The sequence below is a fragment of the Schistocerca gregaria genome, chromosome 2 (genome assembly GCF_023897955.1).
Source record: "Schistocerca gregaria isolate iqSchGreg1 chromosome 2, iqSchGreg1.2, whole genome shotgun sequence".
Classification (NCBI taxonomy): Eukaryota; Metazoa; Arthropoda; class Insecta; order Orthoptera; family Acrididae; genus Schistocerca; species Schistocerca gregaria.
The window spans coordinates 223,394,113-223,416,330 of NC_064921.1; the positions used below are offsets into that span (position 1 = coordinate 223,394,113).

Here is a 22,218-nt window from a genome sequence, read left to right on the forward strand (position 1 = left end):
TGTTTTGCTGGTTGGTTGTGTCGGTTCAAAAAGAGACATTCAATTTCATCTGTAAAAATTTGTGGTGAAGCATATAAAATTGATGAAGAAAGTGAAAGGGAAAAGTATGCCTCGTGTGATGTGTTTAACATGGATAAAACTGGAGTTTTCTACAATCTTTTTCCAAATCAAAGATGATAAGTGTGACGGTGGAGCACGAAGCAAACAACGTGTGACTGTTGTACTGTGCTGTAATGCTGACGGCAGTGAGAAGTTTCCTCCCTGGGTTATCGGTAAATCCGAGAAACTACGTTGTTTTAAAAACATAAGTATGGACACTTTACCTTGCATCTACTCTCACCACAAGAATGCTTGGATCCATGGCACATCAATTCGCAAGTGGCTTCTTCGTTTCAACAATCGAATGGTTGCTCAAAATAGACATGTTCTTCTTGCATTGGACAGATGTACTGCCCACAACGTTCATGAACTGAACCTATCCAACATAAAGGTTCAGTTTTTTTCCACCCAACGCCACAAGCCGCCTTCAACCTTTGGACCAATCTTTTGCATAATCTCTCTCTTAACGAGAGCTTGTCGTAAGCGACTTGTAAGATCTGCAATTCGTGCTGCTGAAAACAATAGTGCAACCCCAAATTGGAATCTGCTTGATGCAACAAGTCCATGGCAGCAGCATGGAAGTTAGTATCGCCACATCATATAGCGAAGTGCTTTAACAGAGCTTGGAGACTGAAGATGTCCATGAGTTAGAAGATGCCACTTCACCTGATGAATGGACAGTCCTGCAGGACGTTGCGAACCCTGGGATTATTTTCGAAGATTTCATTAGTGTAGACGATGTTGCCGTATGTACTTCTGTGGAATCGGATGTGTCAAAAGCTGTGAACGAGGTGCAAGAAGGGCCATAAGAAGAAAGTGAAGAGGAAGAGACTAAGATACCATTCCATCTACTCATCAGGAGATGTTTACAGCATTGGACTGTTTAGAACAATTCGCTTCAACATCCAACGTCACTGCTGGGTTTATGGGCGCTATCATTACAGTTGGTTGTGAAATAACAAAATATTATCGTTCCCATCAACGTCAGCGAACCATGACCGAATTTTTTCCAAGAAAGTAACGTACAAAATTTGTAAGTACTTGGATTTTACATTTTCTTTATAGTGATGTAAGTCTACAATAACGTGATTGATTGTGTAGTGTCACAGTAGTGACCTGCTGTAGATGATACTTATTAAAATCTGTGTTTTTCACGTAAAACTAATTTTTTTAACACGCACTCCTGATTTTTTGGTCCCTTCGGATTCGTGTTAACGAAGTTTTACTGTATTATGTTCTCACTCCCCACTACGAGTCCAGGAAGTTTGTAACAGCAACTTCCGAACACCCTGTGTATGATGGCGCGGTAGGAACAAGTGAAGTGACAGTAGTAGCGGTTACACTTCAAACAAGTACGTCTGTGGTTTTTATCCTGAAGGTTGGTTTCAAAATAAAATCCCCAGTTCCTAGTCTTGTTGGAGGTGGTATGTCCTTGACATCCTCTAACCATTTAATCGACTAGGCGGCCGCTGTGGACGGGCGGTTCTAGGCTCTTCAGTCTGGAAAGACGCTGCTGCTACAGTCGCAAGTTCGAGTCCTGCCTCGGGTATGGATGTGTGAGATGTGCTTAGGTTAGTGAGGTTTAATAGTTCTAAGTCTAGGGGACTGATGACCTGAGACGTATAGTTCCATAGTGGTTAGAGCCATTTGAACCACTTGAACTTAATCGACTAACCTATCGACACATACATACGTATGGGGACATACATTCTGGTACTGAATCCGAAGCACGCCGCAGTTTTCTATATTTCACGGGTAATGACATCCTCCACAGAAGACGTCGACGTTTTCGAGTCAAAAAGATTGCAGTAGACGGCAACTGTTGATAGGGTTGCTTGCAGTGACTCACCTGATCCCACTACTTCCAGGCCAAAATGCCTTTATAAGCATCAGGCAAGAGCTCCACTAACATTGTGTTTGTTAAGCGAAGATTGCTGACGTCATTCTCATGATGCACTATAACTTGGCTGCTCGAGTCTGGATTGGGCTACAGATTGCCATATGGAGTTTTACCTGCAGTGCTGATAATGACTTTGTGAGGATTTACGGAGTTTACGGCTCATTCTTCCACAATAAAGTTCGCTCTCTGCTGCCTACCCAGTGCGTTGAGGTTTTCAGAATTTGACGGTTGTTCTGTGTCTGTTTAAACTGTGAATTAATGAAAGCTGTGCTCATTGGTATACATGAACCGAACAAACGTTTACAAAATCTACAAATCACTGCCAGAGGTGAAAGAATCGAAAAATAATAGAAAAAAGTTCTTGTACCATCTCAGCATTGCAACACACACATTTGAATATTTAGTGTAACAGATGCCCACTTAGCCACCAAAACATTCCGTTGTTACTCACTGTTACAGTGGTGATGGCGTGATATGTCCACTTTCAGCACACACGCAGTAAGTGCATCTACTGGTATGTAAGTTTTGGCTGGAAAACTTGAATGTCATTAAAATCCAAGCCATGTGATCTTTCACCAGCTGCACGTAATTAGAGTACACCAAAACCAATTTCCTATGATGATCCCACGGAAAGAAGTTCGCTGGTGTCAAAGCTAATGATAGAGTTCACGAGCATTTCCTCATCTAAAGCATACCAGCGAGGAGATGTGGTTGTGTGGCATTGGACTCCTATTTGGGAGACTATACAGACAATGTTTTCCATTAATTCCCTACACAACGTAAAGCGAATGCCTGGATGTTTCCCGTGAAATTTCCTTTCCTCATCGGAAGCAATTTAAATAGTTTTCTTCTATATAAACTCTCATCCTCGAACGTTTCTGAAAGCATATTCTTGCGCTCAATAAATAATGAATTAGGTAAATAGTGACATACAGTTTACCTTCAACATTTCAGGCGTCTTCAAGTCCTTATAGACATCCTTTACATCCTCTATTTTGAGATCAACACCGATGATACCGGCGATCACTTGTACCAGACGGCATGGAGGGCTCAAGGGATGGTTGTAAAGAATCAGCGGAGCCATTTTGCTTTCTGAAAAATAAATTGAGCATAAAATAATTAATTTTTGCAAAAATACCCACTCCTCCACAGCAATTTGGGACTTGGCTCATTGTGCATAAACAGGGGAATAGAAGCAAGTTTTGCAATATTAACGATTTTATTAAGAAAATACGAGATATACGAGCAGATGTGGTGCAGCTAATTTTGAATTAACCTTATAATCGGCCAGTGATTGTGGATACATTTTCAGTTTGATTTACGTCACAATATCACCAGTCTGATAGGCTGTAAGAAGACAGGTGCTATAACAGTTGTACCAATCCTAATCTTGATACCTCTTTATGTTCTGCTTTACAAAATACTGGATCCAGCATAGCACAGCATAAGTGTAGCACAGATCACTTATTACTACAAATGAGAAATTAATATTAACCTAAGAAAAAATGGGAGGAAAAATTTCTTTGAAACTAAATGTAGAGAAAAACTCCGAGGCTGGTGATAGGTTGTGTCCGAAAGTGAACAGCACAGAGACAGAAGTGATGGCACTTTCTGCAGGACCTGACCATCATTTTGCAGGGCAATGCTCAAGCACATACAGTGCAAGCTATTACTGATTTGTTTGACTGATGGGGCTGCTAAGTGCTGTACCATCTACTGCAATCCCCTGACTTAAGCCCTTGTGAGTTCAACTCGATTTCTAAACTGAAGGAAACACTTCACGGCATTCGCTTCAGAACTGCTACAGATTCGTCAGGCAATAGACCGCGCCACTCAGACTGTAAACACAACTGAGGCTGCTAAGAGTATCCTACGACTTCCACATCGCTGGCAATGGGTTACACACAATTCTGGTGTGATGCTTTGAAGGTCAGTAAAACTTCAAAATACATATCTATTTTGTACGAGCTGTAAATAAATAGTTGCTACTATTAAAGTTCCAACCCTCATACTTACAATATGCTACTTAAAACAATTATATGTGTTTCACTTGCAGCTGGAATTGGTTTGTATTTTCTTTCTCTTTTTTCTTTGAAGTTTCTTATGTAGCTTTTTCTATGACGAGTCGCTTGCTGAACTTCTCAGTGAAGTGACCAACATTAGTCCCCCATATGTTGGTGTTCCAGCGGCCTTGGTAGAGTTTTTCCATCATTTTAATGTCCTGGTGAAAATGCTCTCCTTGCTCCTCACTAACATCTCCCAGATTGACCGAGAAGCAATCAAGGTGACTGTTCAAAAAGTGAACGTTCAGGTTCATTAAACATCCTAAATTTTTAAACTTCTTTAACATTGTAGCTACAACAGAAACATATTTTGGGTCTTTTTCATGTCCTACGAACTTTGTAACGACTTGCTTGAATGATACCCACGCTTATTTCTCATTTAAGGTCATTGTGGATACAAAGCTAACATCAAACATCAATTTTCTAATGTCATGTCCGACAAAGACGCCTTCATTTAGTTTAGCTTCTGAAAGGTGTGGAAACTTTTGGCAGAGATTCTTAAAACATGGTCAATTTTTGGGCAAAGCCTATACAAAGTGTTTTATCAGGCCTAACTTTATATGTAGAGGAGGTAGAAGTACGGTTTTTGGATCTACAAGGTTTTTGCGTAGAATGTCTCATTCACACAAGAAACATGGAAATTTGGTAAAGCCACCTTGCTGACAAAGGAGCGTGCATATTACTTTTAGATCGCCACATATCATACAACCATGAGCAGAATAGCCTATTTTATTTAGCACTATTTCTAGGTTTTCATAGCTTTCTTTCTTATGTACAGAATGTCCAACTGGTATAGATGCATACATGTTACTATTGTGTAATAAAACAGCCTTTTAACTAATTTTGGATGAATCAATAAACAGCCTCCAGTCTTCCTTTTTGTATTCAATACCAAACTCATTCATGAGACTGGGAACAAAAATAGAATCGGCCTTTTTTAGCAGGAAATGTTTTTCAGCAGTGCTACTAACGCCATCTACATTAATTACACTTCCTTTTTACATTATTTTAACTATCTAAAAGCCGTTAAATTCTTTAAAAATCGCTTAATTTAATAAATTTAACTGTAAATTGTGAAGAACTGGTGCGTGATCCAATTTTTTAAGTATGCTACTTGGATTTCCCACCCTATAATACACAAGAAAATGTTATTTTCAGCAAAATCGGTGGCCTGTGTTATTCTTGTCACGCATTATGGAGAATTAGTGTCTGTAGGTAAGAGAGAGACTGTTTGTGCATAACGTACCAGATGTGAGTTCCCAGCGCCTGTTAACAGGCAGGGAGGCAGCAGCTTGTTTTATACCGTTGAAGATGCTGCGTCACGGTCGCAGCTGACTCACACGAAATTACGCCACAAGATAAAGAAGTAGCGAACTATATTCACCGGCTCCACGAACCTAGGCTTGCAACTCGTCGTCTAAAGTATTATTTAGATTGTAGAAACATACGATTATTTTGTTAAACTTCACTCCGTTGTTTGACGACTTGACGAGAGGAATAGTTACACAATAAACGTGCCAAACTACGCAACAGGCTTTTATTCTTCTGCCAATGTGGAGTTGCATGATTCAGGTGCAAACTCAAATCCCTTGTTATTCTTTGTGGCGCCAAGAAATAGTGGCACCGCTACATCCAAAGATAAATTGAAACTTGTCCGCTACCTCCGCTTATTTATTTCATAAGCGAACAAATGCGCCACTCGCAAGTCTTCCGTTTCCTTCCGAAGTGTTATTTCTGTCAGGCTGCCATGGAGGTATAATAAGATGATATGGCTCTGCAGACTTAAAGCTATGTGCTGCTATGTAGCCGACACCGCCGTTTTAAATGCTCCAAAACATCGTCAGAGTGCCTTTTACGAGTGCTTCTCCTTCTTTATTTTTGTCGTATGTATGCTGCTTTAAATACAAAAATGCTACAAGGCTTTCGCGAATAACACTACAACAGGAAGGCATTTTCAGACAATTTTCTGGTGTTTAATGCATTTTTGATCCAATAATACGACGCATTTCGTCTCTTTAATGAATTTTGGGTGATATATTTCGAAAAACAAGAAGAGAGTATGTGATATGAAAAGACTGCTTTCGTAATCCAGCATTTTCCTTAATATGGACTGACGGAACTGATGTGTGGTCTACGCTCTCTTCCCTACATTGTTAAGAGCATTGTTTGCAGTGTTCTGTCCGTTTCCAATCTTTCCTTCTCTTTAGTTGGACACAGAAAATGTCAAACGTCAGAAACAAATGCGCTATGTTAAAAGTGAACAGAGCAACAGAAATTCATGAATACAAAAGAAAATACAGCTTGAACGAGTTCACTTATGAATGGAATGTGATTCCTTTATACTTTAGACTATTATCAGATTCATTAGTGCACCCGTAAATGATGCATGCTGGCATTTTTTATCAGAACAGTTCAATTTTTATCAAGACACTTCCACCACAGCGAATATCAGTTACAAGTTTATGACGTCAAAACAACTCCCCATATTATACCCACATGCAGGTTGCTCCACCTAGCTCACATACGACGTTATCTCTGTGTAGACATTAGTGAAATCATTACGGGGCTCAAGGACTTTGCCTTGCAAAAGCCAATCATTGGCCTTAATGCGAATTTCAGTTAGAGAGTGCATGGTTAGCTCGAAGAGTCACCATTCTGTCTGGTTTCAGTTTTGGTATAAAACAGACAGTAGTCTACAGTTTCCCTCCACTGTTATAAGTATATGACTGAGATTGTTCCTTTAAGCGCACATTACTTTTGAATCACTTTTCTTGCACAGAAATTTCTCGTGTTGCACTTTACTTTAAATACTATGAACTTACTATTTCTTCGTGATACATTCAGACGCATGGACCCATGTGGATAAAGACATCTGTGAGCACACATACAAATTAGTCCCGCTGTCTCTTGAGTATTAGTAAGCATGTTATGCTGATAACGTTATTTCGTTACTTATGGTAAAATTAGGAATTCAATGGTTTTCTCTGCAACATTTGAGATGGTTGCTGTTGTTCATTCTGGGCAACGTATCATGCAGGCAAAGTACTCGAAAATTGTATCGCCATTATAAAAATTATCAGCATTCTTCTTTTTCACTATATTAAAATTTCCCTTTGTGTGATAATGAAACCAAGTGGCTTTGATTATTAAGACCTAGCACTGGTTTTCACATGACTCTTTGTCCCATTTAACGGATCCTTTGAAAAGAGTAATGCACATGCTTTGCACCATCATGCACTTTATTCATTTTACATAGCATGTTCAGGTCCACATTATATACTGTTGCTCTAGTTCGGCGGGCGGTCACAGTTCAGATCAGTCTTCTTCGCTGTTTCATCGATAACGCTTAGGGTTTACACTTTCCTTGTACTTTTAGATTCCGATCCTACAGGTAGCAATGATATTTGCACTGCACGAGTCGTCGTCTATAAGATTAGAATCATTAAATAAAAAATTCGTTATCCGTGCAGAATTCCAAGCTAAGATTAATCACTCACTTTTCTTCAGAAGCACGTCTATCAAGCTTGTCTTATGCTTGCGAAAGTTTAGGATTGGGTCAGTATATCTTCTGAATCATAGTTATCAAAGAGCTATGAGTAGAAAAGTGGTCATGAATCAATTCCAAGGTTGTTTCAAAATTCTGTTTGGGCATTTATGTAAAGCTTAAAAGACAGGTGGTTGGTTACTAACTGAACACCAAAGAGATCCAAATGCCTCAGTTTTACTGCCACCCTGTGTATGACACCTGTGTTTCACTGTAACTCCGTATGTTGATGACTTACTTTACTCTTCCACTCAGTTTTGTGTGTTTAGCTATTATTTACAGGTGGTTCTTGTATATCTCAGTCTTACAGCAGCAGTTATAATATTTCCCAGTTGTTACAAGTTGAAAGCATCCAAGAGGCTTCCTGCATTTTACGAGCCCTATACATGGTACTCCTCATCTGTTTCGCACAAAGCTTAAATGCATGAAACGGAAGTGTGAATGCCACCTGAAAAACAGGAATGAACTGTGGATGAAGCGCAACCAAGAGGCATTACATACATTGATCAAAAATGATAGAGCAATGAAAATGGCTAGCTTCTAGCTGAAATCTAGATCTGCCTATAAAACTTCAAAAGGACGACTGATAGCTGAGATCTATTATTTACATATGTCATTTTGTATTCGCACTGTCGATGATTTCTTAATCATCAACAAAGACTTTATTGGCTTAGACGACACCCCCAACATGGAATCACAAACTTTGTTTAGTATTTTAAAAGACGTTTTTGCTCATCTTGATTTGTCAATGGATAACTTAATAGGACAGTGCTATGATGGTGCCTCGAATATGAGAGGTAAGTTCAAAGGATTAAAAAAGTTAGTTTTGGATGTACAACCTCTGCACTGCTCACAGTTTAAACTTAGCAGTTGTAGACAGTCTCCGCCATCTTACGACTATGAGGGATATTATGGCTTTAGCCAAGGACTTAATAAATACTGTAAGGGAATCCAACAAAAGGAGGCGACTACTCAGAAGTGTATGCTGTGAGGGCACCACCGACCAAGCTGCTCTGCGACACCTTTGCCCATCTCAATGGACTATGCGAGTTTCTAGCATCTTGAGAATATTGAAAAACTTTGAAGAACTTCTAGAGTTTTTGAAAAAGTTTCTGCAGAGGACAACAGAGAGGCAGGCTACCTTGAGTCAATGTTACAGTTCAAAACTTCTTCCGGTTTACATCTTTTTGCCATGCAGTGAACCCAGTAGAGGATGTTAATGATAAAATTCAATGCCATTATCTAAGTGTTGGCAACGGCCTTGCCACAGTGGATACACCGGTTCCCGTCAGATCACCGAAGTTAAGCGCTGACGAGCGTGACTGGCACTTGGATGGGTGACCATACGGTCCACCATGAACTGTCGCCATTTTTCGGGGTGCACTCAGCCTCGTGATACCAACTGAGGAGCTACTCGACCGAATAGTAGCGGCTCCAGGCAAAGAAAACCATCATAACGACCAGGAGAGCGGTGTGCTGACCACGCGCCACTCCTGTCCGCATCCTCAGCTGAGGATGACACGGTGGTCGGGTGGCCCCGATGGACCACTTGTGGCTTGCAGACGGAGTGCTTTTCATACATGTGTTGCTGATCTGGAAAAATATGTGAGAGCTTGATTTGTGTATTGAATGGAAAGTGTGATAATTTTAAACACTTTTGGGAAATGTGTTTCAAAGAGAAACCTTCACAGGTTGATGATCGTTCTTTTCCTCGGAATCGAAGTATACTAAAGAAGTATGAAAACAACGATGTCAGCTCACTCCACACTTTCAAAACCCCAAAGGAATACTACAAGGCTATTTACATTGAAGTTTGTGAAACGGTGCAATCTTGCATTACTGAGCGGTTTGGTTCAGCTAGACTCACATATATCATTGCAGTTGAACAAGAGAGGTTGCTTTTAGTAAGCAGAGGTGAAACAAATTTGGAAAAAATCACTCGCGTTTTTCAAAACTAACCTAGACATTGAGAGACCGCTTACGCTTGACTATGTCAGACGGTCGACATTTGCTCCATTCTAAAGACACTCTAGCCCTAATAATCAGCAACATAAAAAATCTTTATAAAACAGAAAATTAAATACAGACAAAATGTTAAATTTTCCGTTTCCACATATTAGTACTAGTTTAGTACTGTATTACTATATTACTATAGTACTGTATTAGTTATTTTCAAATACTTAAATATTTTTAGGGTATAAGACCCAATTAGAACTCGCTATTTACATACTTTTTGACTAACAGTATTAGTTATTCTGTATTAACTTTATTAACTGTATTGAGGTAATAACTTTGAGACATTGTTTTTATTTAATGAACCCTGAGCCTTATTCAGAGTAAGCTTAAATTAGATATTTCACTTATTAATCAAAATACTATTACTGTGCGACAGCAATATTTAATGTTTCATGCTTTTAATGATACTTTATGATTTATTAAAATATAATTTCAGTCTTTTCAGAGCTATATATTCACTGCTCTGTAATGGTCTATAAACATGATTATTACAGTAGATTAAATTAGCTTTTTTACGAAAATACCTTGCGTGTTTATGTTTTGTTTCTTTTTTCAAAGCCTAAAATTGTGCCAGGCTTGTCGAGTTTCCCGGAGTGTCGAGTTATAGAGAGCCCAGTTTTCGGGGCTCTAGTGTTGATCATATGACTCTAAAATGCTTAAAAATTTAGAAAATTTCCCCGGGGCAAGACACCCAGTATGCCCCCCCCCCCAATATTTTTTATAAGTCGGCGCCCCTGATTGCAAGCAATATCCCTCTTCACAAACTTACAAACCCTACCCTCAAACGCTTCGTGTGTAAATATTACTTAAATGAAAATATACGAGACGAATCAACATTGCGTAAAAATTATATACCGACAGTTTACGTAAATGGTTTAAAAGAAATGTGCAATGAATTCAAGGACAGCATTATCTGAATTTCAGTTGACCAAACTACAGACACTTGTGGTCATTACATTGCAAGTTTAATTGTTGGTGTTTTAAAAGAAGAGCCTTCTTCTTTCTATTTAGCAGCCTGCAAGGAACCTGAAAACGTAAATCATTTTACGATCGCCAGATTTGTGACTGAGGGCTATAGAAAAAATATTCCCGAATCTTTAGCTGACGAAAGGGTGTTTGAGTTTATATCAGATGGTGCTCCCTATATGATCAAAGCATGATAAGCCCTCGAAGTATTTCATCCCAATTTGACTCATGTGACGTGCTCTTCTCACGGAATACTTCGCCGTGCTGAAGAAGTACGTGTGAATGCAAATAAACTGATTTCATCCACAAAGAAAGTGTTTCTAAAGGCTTCCGCTTACATCAAGAGACTTACAAAAAAAACTACCAAATGTGCCTGTATCTCCCGAACGAGTGGTGACTCGATGGGGTACGTGTGTCGAAGGTGTGTTGTTTCACAATGAACATTTCCAGGCCATTAGAGTGGTAGTAAACGACTTCGATACTGCAGAGGCTTTTGCAGTTTGCCAGTGCGGAGAAGCTTTTAATGATTCCGATATTGAAAAAGACATTTCTTTGATTAGCTCTCATTTTTGACATATACCTGCAACTATTAAAAAGCTAAAACTCAAGATTTGGCGTTAAAGAAATCTGTTCAGTTAACGAATAAAATTATTCTAGTTAACGCTTCACCTGCGGAAGTGTTCACAAGAAAACAAGATAAGTTTGCAAACATTTTAAGCAGTTACCCAGGCTTTGAATCCTAGTGCCAAATTGATAGCTTTATTAATGAGACGGGTGAACTTTTACCAGAAACAGTGAGTGCTGACGTAGCATCCAAATTTAAATACTGCCAGTTACCTCAGTTGATGTAGAACGCTCCGTTTCTGCATGATTGTATGTTGTATTTTAAAAGAAATATTACAGTGTTTCTGAGCTTCCTCTCCCCGTGCGATATATCTCGAAGTTGGTCCTGTACACATCGAGTGTTTCGCTGCGATTGACTCGCATTGCATCCGTTTGTTACCGACAACAGTGGCATAGAAGGTACAATTTTAAAAATACGGTATGCGTCCCCATTCTGCCAATTTTTGGAAAATAATCACCGAATGACCTCCTTCCTAGCCTTCACCAGAAATAATTAATAAAATGGTATCAGCGTTCTAAATGTACGGATTTTTCACATGGGCGGTGCTCTTCCGCGTAATTGACATGCATAGATTCGACTTTGGGACATAATTCACGCAGTAACTACCACTTTTTTTTCATTATTTGATCTTGAATTTTGCGACACTTTTTACGCATTTTTCATGCACATTTGCTTGCATATTTTAAGGTTTTAATGATGCATGTAATCCGGTCTCTTCTGACCAGCCAAAATATTATAACCAACGACCTAATATCAATATAAACCCGTCCAGGCGGCAGCAGAGTTACTTGACGAGGAATGAGTGCTAGTCAGACACGCACGATGCATTTATTATCAGCAAGCGTGCTGTCTGTGAGTAAAATGGGGACGGCGCGCGGTTTATCTGAGTTTGACAGAGGACAGATTTTGATGGCCAGGAGTCTCGGTGGCACAAGCATTACTGAAACTGCACTACTTGAGTGTTCGATGACTGCTGTTGTGAGTGTCTTCAGCAGGTGGAAAAACCAAGGTGACACCACGTCCAGACGTCGTGTGGTTGGGCGGCCACCCCTAATTACAAGTGTCAGACGTCGTAGGATGGGCGGACTGGTAAAACAAGACAGGTGGCGAACTGTGGCGGAACTAACATCAGACGTTAGTTAATGTTGGTGAGAGTACAAGTTTGTCTGAACACAAAGGGCACCGAACACTCCTAACGATGGACCTCCGCAACCGATGACGCATGTATGTGCCAATGTTAACATCGTGACATCAGCACCTGTAACTGAAATGGGCACGGTTCCATCGGTCCTGGACGCTGGCGCAATGGCAGAGGGCTGAATTTTATGATGAATCCTGATTCCTTCGGGATTCATTACACCATGCAACGCTTTCCCACTGCGCCAATGGGAGGGAGCGAATCCGTCGTCTCCCTGGGCAACAGGTTCTTGTCACCTGCACGGCTACACGCGGACTAGCTAATGGCGGCTCTGCACGTGCAAGGCACCATGACAGGAGTGGCATTTTTCAAGACGATAATGCGCCTTGTCATAAGGTCAGGCTTATGATGGAGTGGCTTGAGGAACAAAGTGGAGGGTTCCAATTGATGTGCTCGCCTCCTCCAAACGTGCGTGATCTGAACCCAATCGAACACATCTGGGATGTGATTGAATGTGCCGTCAGAGCTCGTCGACCTCTGCCCGGAATTTATGTAAATACGGTGACCTGCGTACCTAGATGTGGTGCCAACGTCCCCTAGCGATCTACCAAGGCCACATTGCTTCCATACATCGACGTGTCGTCGCTGTTTCCCTTGTCAAAAGTGGAAATACCGGCTGACTGGTAGCTGGTCATAAAGCTCTGGCTGAACACCTGGATCGATTTCAACCAAACTTGGTACATATACTGGTTAGTATTTACTATCTAGGAAGAAACACTGTGGGCGAAAGAATCAACAAATTCCTCAGGGGGAGATGGTTAGAGAGAGGGGAAGGGAGAAGAGGGATTTACATGAGGCGAGGAGAGGATAGAAATGTAGAGATTAACTTAGAAGGTTCGATGAGGAGACGGACAGAGGGGGAAGGAGCAGATTGACAGAGGCGGGAGGAGCAATTGGGCAGAGAGAGATGGGAGGAGGAGGATTAGGAGGAGGAGGAATAGGAGGAGGAGGAGGAGGAGCTGATAGAGAGGGGGGCAGGAGACGGACTAATAAATAAAAGAGTGGAATCAGTACACTGACGGCAACAAATTCACAACACCAAGGAGGAGTTGTGTGACATCAACGAAAATTAGTTGGCATGTTTCTAAATCTGAAAGGTTGTATCTGTTAAAATTTCGCGGCTATAGTACAAGAGTGGCGGTAGTAGTGCAAACCAGGTGAGGATGCAAATCAGGCTTGCTTTAAATAAACGCTGTTGCTCGTATTGAGTTGAAGTTAGTCTAGAATGCCTTTAACGCCACACCTCACTGAGTTTAAACGAGGTATCGTAATAGGGCTACTAGAAGAGAATGTTCCTTCTGCGATATTGCAGAAAGGCTTGACAGGAATGTAGGCACTTTGCATGATTGCCCGAAGGCCGCGAGGCACTACGATTGTATTCAGCGTATGGCTCTGGCGTGTCGTACTGCACCTGCGGCACCAATTTCAGCAGCAGCTGGCATCACAGTGACAACGAATTGGCGCAAAACGGATACTTCCAGGTCAGCTGGGATCTAGTGGCTCTGTTGCTTGCGCTCCACTTGTCCCCAAACCACAGCTATTTGCGACGTAAGTGGTGTCTAGCACGAGCTCATTGGCTGGCAGCGTGGACGTCTGTTGCGTTTTCTGATGAAAGATGGTTCTGCCTCTGTGCCGGTGATGAGATGCCGGTCATGACTGTATGTTGGCTAGAAGAAAGACAGTAGAGGGCCTACAACCAACCTGTCTGCGTGCTAGACACGCTGGACCTGCACCAGCTGTTACGTTCTGGTGTGCGATTTCGTAAAATAGCAGGTGGTTATCCACTCACCCTGACTGCAAGTTTGTACATCTATCAGGTAATTCGCCTTGTTGTGCTGCTATTCATGAACAACATTCCAGGGGGTGTTCCCCAACAGGATAATGCTCGATTACGAGATCCGTCTCCAATTGAGAACATGGGACATTATGACGACAACTCCAGCGTCATGAACAAACGGCATTAAACGATCCTTTGTTGACCAGCCAAGTGCAACAGGCATGGAACTCCAACCTACAAACTGACTTTCGGCACTTGTACAACACAATGCAAGCACATTTGCATGCGCCGGCCGCGGTGGTCTCGCGGTTCTAGACGCGCAGTCCGGAACCGTAAGACTGCTACGGTCGCACGTTCGAATCCTGCCTCGGGCATGGATGTGTGTGATGTCCTTACGTTAGTTAGATTTAAGTAGTTCTAAGTTCTAGGGGACTAATGACCACAGCAGTTGAGTCCCATAGTGCTCAGAGCCATTTTTGAACATTTGCATGCTTACATCCAACATTCTGGTGGATACGCTAGTTGTTAATGTACGAGCATTTCACATTTGCAATGGCTTATCTCGCTCTTACATTAACGTGAGATCTCGTAATGTTAATCACTTATATATCCTACCTAGACAAATGTATTTCCGAAATTTCGTTTCTCTACGTTAGTTAGTATTTTGTGTTGCGACATTTTACATAACCTAGCAGTTCCGCGTGCTGAGGTAGTTTCTTATATAAAAGATTTAATTGGCTTTGTGACTAGTCCGACTGCTATTGAAACAGGTAATTATTTATGTGATACAGCTAGGAAAATTAGTGTCGGTACATTACATACCCGGTGTGGCGTGTGGCTGCGATGAGCTGGGCGTAGAGCTGTTTGCCGGATCCCTCGGCGTCTGTACCAGGGAGGCTGTCGCCTGCCTTAATCGCGCTGCAAGTGCAGCGTCACGGTGACTGCGCACTCAGGCGATAAGGAGACAGATACTGGCGAATCATACTGACACTCTTCCCTAACTGGATCATTTTAATTATAAACATGGATGTGAGTCAGCGAATCATTTCGGCCGCCGTCTATCACTCATCAGCCTTTCAACTTTTTTGATGCTGACCTCATGTCGTCACCCATACACTCACACCTTGCAACACTGATAATTTGTTTTAGATTTTGTAATCATCACTTGGCGCTATATAACTTTGCTTCTGTAATTACTTTTGTCGCCTGTTTCACTATTCCTGCAGATGAGTATGTACTGGCGTAGTCATTATCTGTACCTAATGCATATCCTACTTGTCGGTTTATAAATAATGAAACTGGCTTTTCCACCTGCAAAGCTGATAATTTTAATGCAGATGACTTTCGGATTTTTCGTAAAACAAATTTTAAGCGTTGTTTTAAGCAATGCGCCTTTTTGATTTCATTAAACTAAATATACTTTTTAATATCTAATGCGTCCATTCTTACGACTTTCCTTCGTAGTGTAAGTAGAGCAGTGGTCACGTGAAGAAAAAACAGCGAAACTCGACTAGGAACTTGTGTTCGTGGATGTCGTTGTAGACAGGTTCTTTCCTGAGAAGCCTCTGAAACTGCTTCAGCTCAGTCCTTTCCACATCCATCTCTCTTCCACCTTCCTGGAAGTATCCATATCCACACATTTTGAAAAAAAAGGAAAACAAATTAGAATTTAATGTCTCGTCGACTACTAGGTCATTAGGGATGGAGAAGAAGTTCGGTCATGCCCTGTCGAAGGATCTATGCCAGAATTTGCCGGAAACGATATAGGGACTTCACGGAATATCTAAATTCAGTTGGCCGTAAGTGGATTTGAATCATCGTCCTCCAGAATGCGAGTCCAGTGTGTTAACCAACGCGCCACATCACGCTCTACGATTTTTGCGGTTATTCTTTTACCATCCTCATGTCTAATATGGACATACGAACATTTCATGTATTTCCATCGTTCATTTGAAAACTTCATGGGTTATGGCTAGGAGGAACCCTGAGAGTAACGCTATCATGTTGTATAACGCTTTTCATGCAGCCACGGGACGTCATGTTACGACTCAAACTGTGCGCAATAAGCTGCATGATGCGCAACTTCACCTCCGACGTCCATGGCGAGGTCCACCTTTCCGTTCCACAATAATAACTTTAGTATGGACATGGCATCTACACCTTGATTATTTAGGCACCATTACATTACCAGTGCGGTAGAAGACCAGAGAAACAATATGAAGAATACCATCTTTTGTTTCCTACCTATACCATCACTTTGGTACCAAATACCATTCTACTTTGTCCAACAGGCTTGCCAAAATGAAGTATGATTCTTAGAACAACAGTAGTATCATCGCGATTCAGCACTCTAATACAAAAAGTTACAATTTAAAAAATCCTGGGAAAGATATGAAGCACCTGTGTCTTGACGAACTACAATACATGAAATAGTTGTAGCTGATGAAACAATTGCAGTTGAAGAGTAATACAACCGCAATACTAGTAGCTACAATGAGTCTTCCGTACTGTGTCTAAAAGGTGTGTGATGCAGATGTGATAGGAAATCGTATGATAATTATAGTGATTTGAGCTCATAATGGGTAGCTATTGAAGGGGTCGGCAGAAACACTAACCTTCTCTTTAGTAGGATTAGTCCGATCACTTTATCTGTTGTATATTCAAATATCCCACGCATTCGTAACAAGAATTTACACATGTACCACTAAAAAGCGCTGCCTTCTATACCAGTTGTGTTGTCGTATTATGTTTATGTTCTTGTCTATGAGTTTAACTCAACACATAACGTGCAATTACCCAGAATTTCATAAAATCGAACAGTAGTACATCTGCAGTCAATGGTGCCGACTTCCCAAAATTTGTGTGGGTGCTTAAGAATAGCGAAATGTAGTATAGGTTTACTGGGCGGTCTCGACGTTTTTAAAAAGATCACCCGTCATTTATAATGTTTTTATGAGCACTGCTTTTGGCGTAAAGATCTTTGCTTTGATAAAGAAAAATGCACCGGTTCTGTTAACATACGTTGCGACTGCCCTAGCTCAGTCGGTAACACAGCTGACTTAAAAGAACAGAAAAGAGATAAAACTCGGCTTCAAATGTACTTGGTCTAACCTTCAGACCCGGAGGCGTCACGTACGCGATATAGGCCCGCGTGCAAAAATAAAAATCCTGACCCTTTAACTTAAAATACATAACCAATCATTAACTTTCAGTACAGCAGGTAGAAACCGAAATGGAGTGTGTTGTAAAACCCCATGTAATATAAACTGAAAGATCATTCGTTTAGTATATTCAAAGTATTAAATAAAAATATTTAGTACCGATAAATGTTATTGAAAATTAAAAACTTTTTAATGATTGACAGTCAATATCAATTAGCATAGGCCTATAGTTTATATGTTGTTTGACTGATTTGTACTTCGGAAACCACACTGTGCTCACCTTGACTTCTAGTGAAATCGGATCATGTAGCGTACTTTGTATGGTGGAGGGTATTGATTATTTCATTGACATCAATAGATAACGTTGGATACTGTGGAGGCTGCGTTCACTAACCCTGTTTTGCGTCACAGAATTCCACATAATAAGTAATAATAAGTATGAGCTCCAAAAATAAAAGTTCAGCCGAAGAAACAGTAACTGGAATAGTTGAAAACATGTAAAATTTTGTGCATTGATCTGAAACGCTAAGGAATACTTCATCCAATTCTTCGTCGTAATAAATCTAAGGAAATGAGTTTTTCCATCCTTAATGGCGTGACTTGCTTGACGGTTTCTTGATGACAAATATATGACGAATTTACCCATAGCGACTAGGAAACTGTTCGAATTCGAAAGTGTGTATAGAAGCAATACTCAATATTGTGTTTGGACTTTAGACACTCGTCCACACAGAACATTTGAAAACTGCGAAAACTGTTGCTCGCGAGGAGCTTTTGCGCCACGCCTCCCGTTAGTTGACCCTCTTCTTTGTACTATTAATGCGGTAAAACCTACACAGTTCATAATGTAAGCTCCCACGTCCTTCAAGGCCATTGTCTCAACAAACAGAAAGATAACAATCCAGGTTATGTGAAAAGAATGTCACTGAAATTTTTAACCACACCGTTGTTATTTTTTTTAAAAAAAGCTGTTGAGGTAGTCTGTAAAAAATTATTGCTCATTATTGGCAATCAGATATTTTAAAACAATTGTTGACGAATGGAGCGGGTATCAGTTGTCAGGAAACATGAATGCAAGCGGAATAGACGAGATTCCATTGACAGTACTGTGCGACTGTTATTCTGGGCGGTGCCTTTGACTTGGCCAGAGAAAAGCAATGATTGGGGCAGTGTATTGTTTGACTGACTTTGCACTAAGGCATCTGAAACAAACGTATGTTTTAGAGGTCAGAATTTTTAACTTCCATCTCAGTGGTTCAGTAATTCATTACTTTTTGATAAAGGCAAGTGAGAAATATATGTTTTATTTTGCTTTTAACAAAGTAAAATTTTTTGTCGGTGAGGCTCACCCTTAATATATGTATGTGGGTGCTCGATCCCCGTCGCACCCACATAGTCGGCACTCGTGTGTTGCATTACACTGAGTTGTTTGTTGCACATTACTGGCTTCTCAACTTCTGTGAAGATATATTCGCAGACCAAGTGTCACTGACGTAACAAGCGGAATAAACTGTAATAACGCTATAACTCTGTAACGAGCCGCTGGAGTCATTGGGTCTTTAATATCACAGTTCTCTGTAGCTTTCCCTGAACAACTTCTGAAAGTTTATTGATGGATTTCTGGTTAGCCTAGTATACGACGAGAGTAGCGAAAGGTTTTAGCAGCTGTTGCACCGTAAGTCCGTCGATAATGGAATATTTCAGATTGAAGGAGCGTTGCTATTCGACGTTAGGGGATGCGGGCGACGGTTGCCCTAAATCTGGATTTCACTTCACACTGCGAATGACGAGTGAAGACGAAGTTAGTGCTGAGTCAGATGCAGTGAAAGAGAGGTCTGTTAGCCGCGATTTTCGTGCGATGTTTTAGGACTACAAGAAGAAGTTAAATGTAGAAGAACGCAAATCTTCTGTGGTACGCGTTTTTGATAGGTTCACCCCTTCTAGGGCCACCGCTGGAAATTATTATTGTGAGTTTTCAGAGGGTTGGGAGTATCTTGAAGACGAGCGGCCTACCAGTCACCCAATAACGGAAGTGGCCCAAAAAAACATTGATGCTCTGAGGCAAACGATAGAAGGTGATCCTCATCTTGTATTTTGTGACATTGCAGTGACGATAAATTTGGAATTGCTGCGGTGCACACCATTGTTCACGATCTAGACCTAACCAAGATATGTGCCCGCTGATTGTCATATTCCCTAACAGAAGACCAAAAATACACAATAAAGGACTGGCGTCGTTCTGCGCTCGAAAAATTCGACAAATTGCCCTGCAAAGACATTCACAATATCGCCACAGGTGCCGAAACATCCGTGTACCATTATGAGTGCGAAATGAAAACGAAGACTTTACTAAGGTGTTTTTGAGTTTCTGTTCAGAGGAGTACGATCTTCGGGAAGAAGATGGTGGTCACTTTCGTCGCCAAGATGGGTCTGTGAACCTGGGCACAATTTGCACATTTATATGTGACTGAAAGTTTGACGAACGTTAGCACCACATGGAGGTCATAGCACCCAAAGTCTAAAAGTGGGCACCTAGTTCTGCATTACGACAATACCTCAGCACACATAACTTCCAAAGTAGTGGACTTCTTGCAGAAAGATAAGGTGCAAGTGCTACCGCATCCAAAACACTCACCTGATGTAGCCCTTTGTGACTTCTTCATATTTCCAAAGACGAAGAAAAAAATTGTGGGCACGGTATTTCATATGATAACGAGGCTATCACAGGTTACAAGCTTTCACTAAGTGACTTCGCTAAAGGAGCTAGGACCGGGCCATTTTCGAAGTGGTTTCAAGCGATGGAAAAATTTACAAGTGTTCATGGAAAGTATTTTGAAAAGTTAACAGTCATATTGTAAATAATTTTTTTAAAAATTTCTGCTAAAAACGGTTGGCAGGACCCTTGTATATGGATCAGTAATTACTGGCTGATTGGAGCAAAACACTTGAGCACTATTTCAGAATGATAGTAATTTCACAAGGAATCAGATGTACAGCGGAATGTCTGATGTAACAACTCCTCTCCGACAGTGACTTACCTGCAATCAACGCACAAAAACCAGGGAGACAATGGACAAAGTTCATGCTCAAGAGCAGGTTGCAAGGCACTGGTGGAGTTAAAGAAATAGAAAGTATTAAAGAAATAGAAAGCATTCGAACTTGACGGTATCCACGCTGAAGTCATGCAAGAAATAACGTCGCAGACCGTACCTTACGCAAAGTAGTTACGATCGAAACATGGGTTGGAGCTGGTGCCTGTGGAACGTCCTACTTCGTGGTGCCGTTTTCGCCTTTAAATTTTATTATTTATCAATACTTTCTGTGTCATCATGTCATAAACCCACAGGGTCCAGTAGTACGTAGTAGCTGAATCGTGGAAGTTGGCGAGAGCGCTGATTATCAAAAAATCCGAATTAAAGAACCCATCGAAATGAAAGTCCTACATGTCTGCTTCGCTTTTCAATACCCTAGCTATGGCCCAGGAGCGCATCCTGTATGATTAACTGCAAGAACACAGGGACCTTCATAAACGTAGCTGGCATTAAAACAAGATGGACGAATAGAAGACTCACTTGACACAGTAAACGAACCCTCTCGGAAATACGCAACGTCAGTTATGATCGACAGCGTAAGGTCCCTAATCATTTTTATTCTCTTTATTTTAGTTTGCGTTGCTCGAGAATTTGACAATAAGTTATATACATCTATCAGCCTCACTCTGCTATATCTTCCGTTATTACTGGCAGGGATTAGCGGTAGAGTGGTCTGCGGGATACCGGAAAGTATTCCAATAGTCATGAAGGAATGTTGTGAGAGGTCAGTATGTGTATCTACCAATAGAATCCATCGTCGTTTTTAATGGATGGGGACATTGATCTTAATTGGTTCTAGTGCACATTGACGAACGTATTCTAGTGGTATTCGTCAAATAAAGCGTGGTTTTTCAGAATAGTCACTAGGTTATCTAAGTGTGTTATGAAGTGATGTGAAGGAATGCAGCGAACAAAATTGTTTACCTATTGGTTAAATGTATTTCATCGGTAACACAAATTTTCTAACTCTTTAATTAGGCAACACTTTCATAGATAGAAACATCTACACATACATTAGGGTACGAATTAATTAGAAATATAATTATAGTGCCCAGTTCTGGACTGTCGTGGACATGCCGTATAACATAATGCACATCATAACAAGTACAGGAACTACAAATTTAAGGATGCTACTTAGCGCTGTGAAAGCTAGTGACAGTGTCATATCGATATTGATAACGACAGTCAGTTTTGGAGTCAATGAATTGGCACACCGACCGTGCTCCGAGGGGCATAGCCTAGCTGTGAGTTGAGTACAGGTTTCCGTGCATGTGGGACGCTCCGAACCAATGCAACGAAATAACTATACGTGCTTCTCTGAATGAACCTGACAGACGTCACTGTTAGGAACAGTGCATTATCATTTTGGCCAAGGAACAAAAATCTATAAAATTCTCAGAGGAAATTCTTCAGGATCACCAATAAGCTCCACTTAAAAGACTGGAGGTTTGTTACTTGACAGAGTCGATAGGATAACACTCAGAGCTGACGGGGTTACTTCCTCTTCCTGACAACCCGAGAAACGTTGAAAATATGCAATTTCAGTTTTCTTCGAATCGTGCTACATATTTTGGATCTTTTGTTAGGACACAGTGCTTATCCCACTCATCCTGAATGACTCAAGGTTAAGCAGAGAGTCGTTTGCTATTGTGGCGACGAAGGAAATCTAGAACGCGTTGTCTTCCATGAACCGTTGTTTGAGAAGTTAAGGCAAACCACTCGGTTTTAAACCCAGTTTATATGCGGTTGTAACAGACTTCCGAATGTGGTGTATAAT

At 40.9% G+C, this 22,218-nt stretch overlaps 2 protein-coding genes across 4 annotated transcripts in view; both read right to left on the reverse strand.

Moving 5' to 3' along the window:
* LOC126336726 (glutathione S-transferase D5-like) overlaps positions 1–22,218 on the reverse strand; it is a 216,006-nt gene that overhangs the window by 138,867 nt on the left and 54,921 nt on the right. The window lies entirely within an intron of this gene.
* The window catches only part of LOC126336727 (glutathione S-transferase 1-like), a 136,634-nt gene that overhangs the window by 24,942 nt on the left and 89,474 nt on the right, over positions 1–22,218 (reverse strand). Inside the window, exons 1-2 of one of the 3 annotated variants that reach the window (XM_050000714.1) lie at positions 5,309–5,330; positions 2,940–3,091 (exon numbers count right to left, since the gene is read on the reverse strand). The exons of 1 other annotated variant lie outside the window; for it this stretch is intronic. In XM_050000714.1, the coding sequence (XP_049856671.1) occupies positions 2,940–3,083 (144 nt within the window). In that variant the 5' untranslated portion in view covers positions 3,084–3,091; positions 5,309–5,330. Of the gene's footprint in view, positions 1–2,939; positions 3,092–5,308; positions 5,331–15,010; positions 15,075–22,218 lie in introns of those variants that run through there. One more of the 3 variants, XM_050000713.1, reaches the window with a different exon arrangement.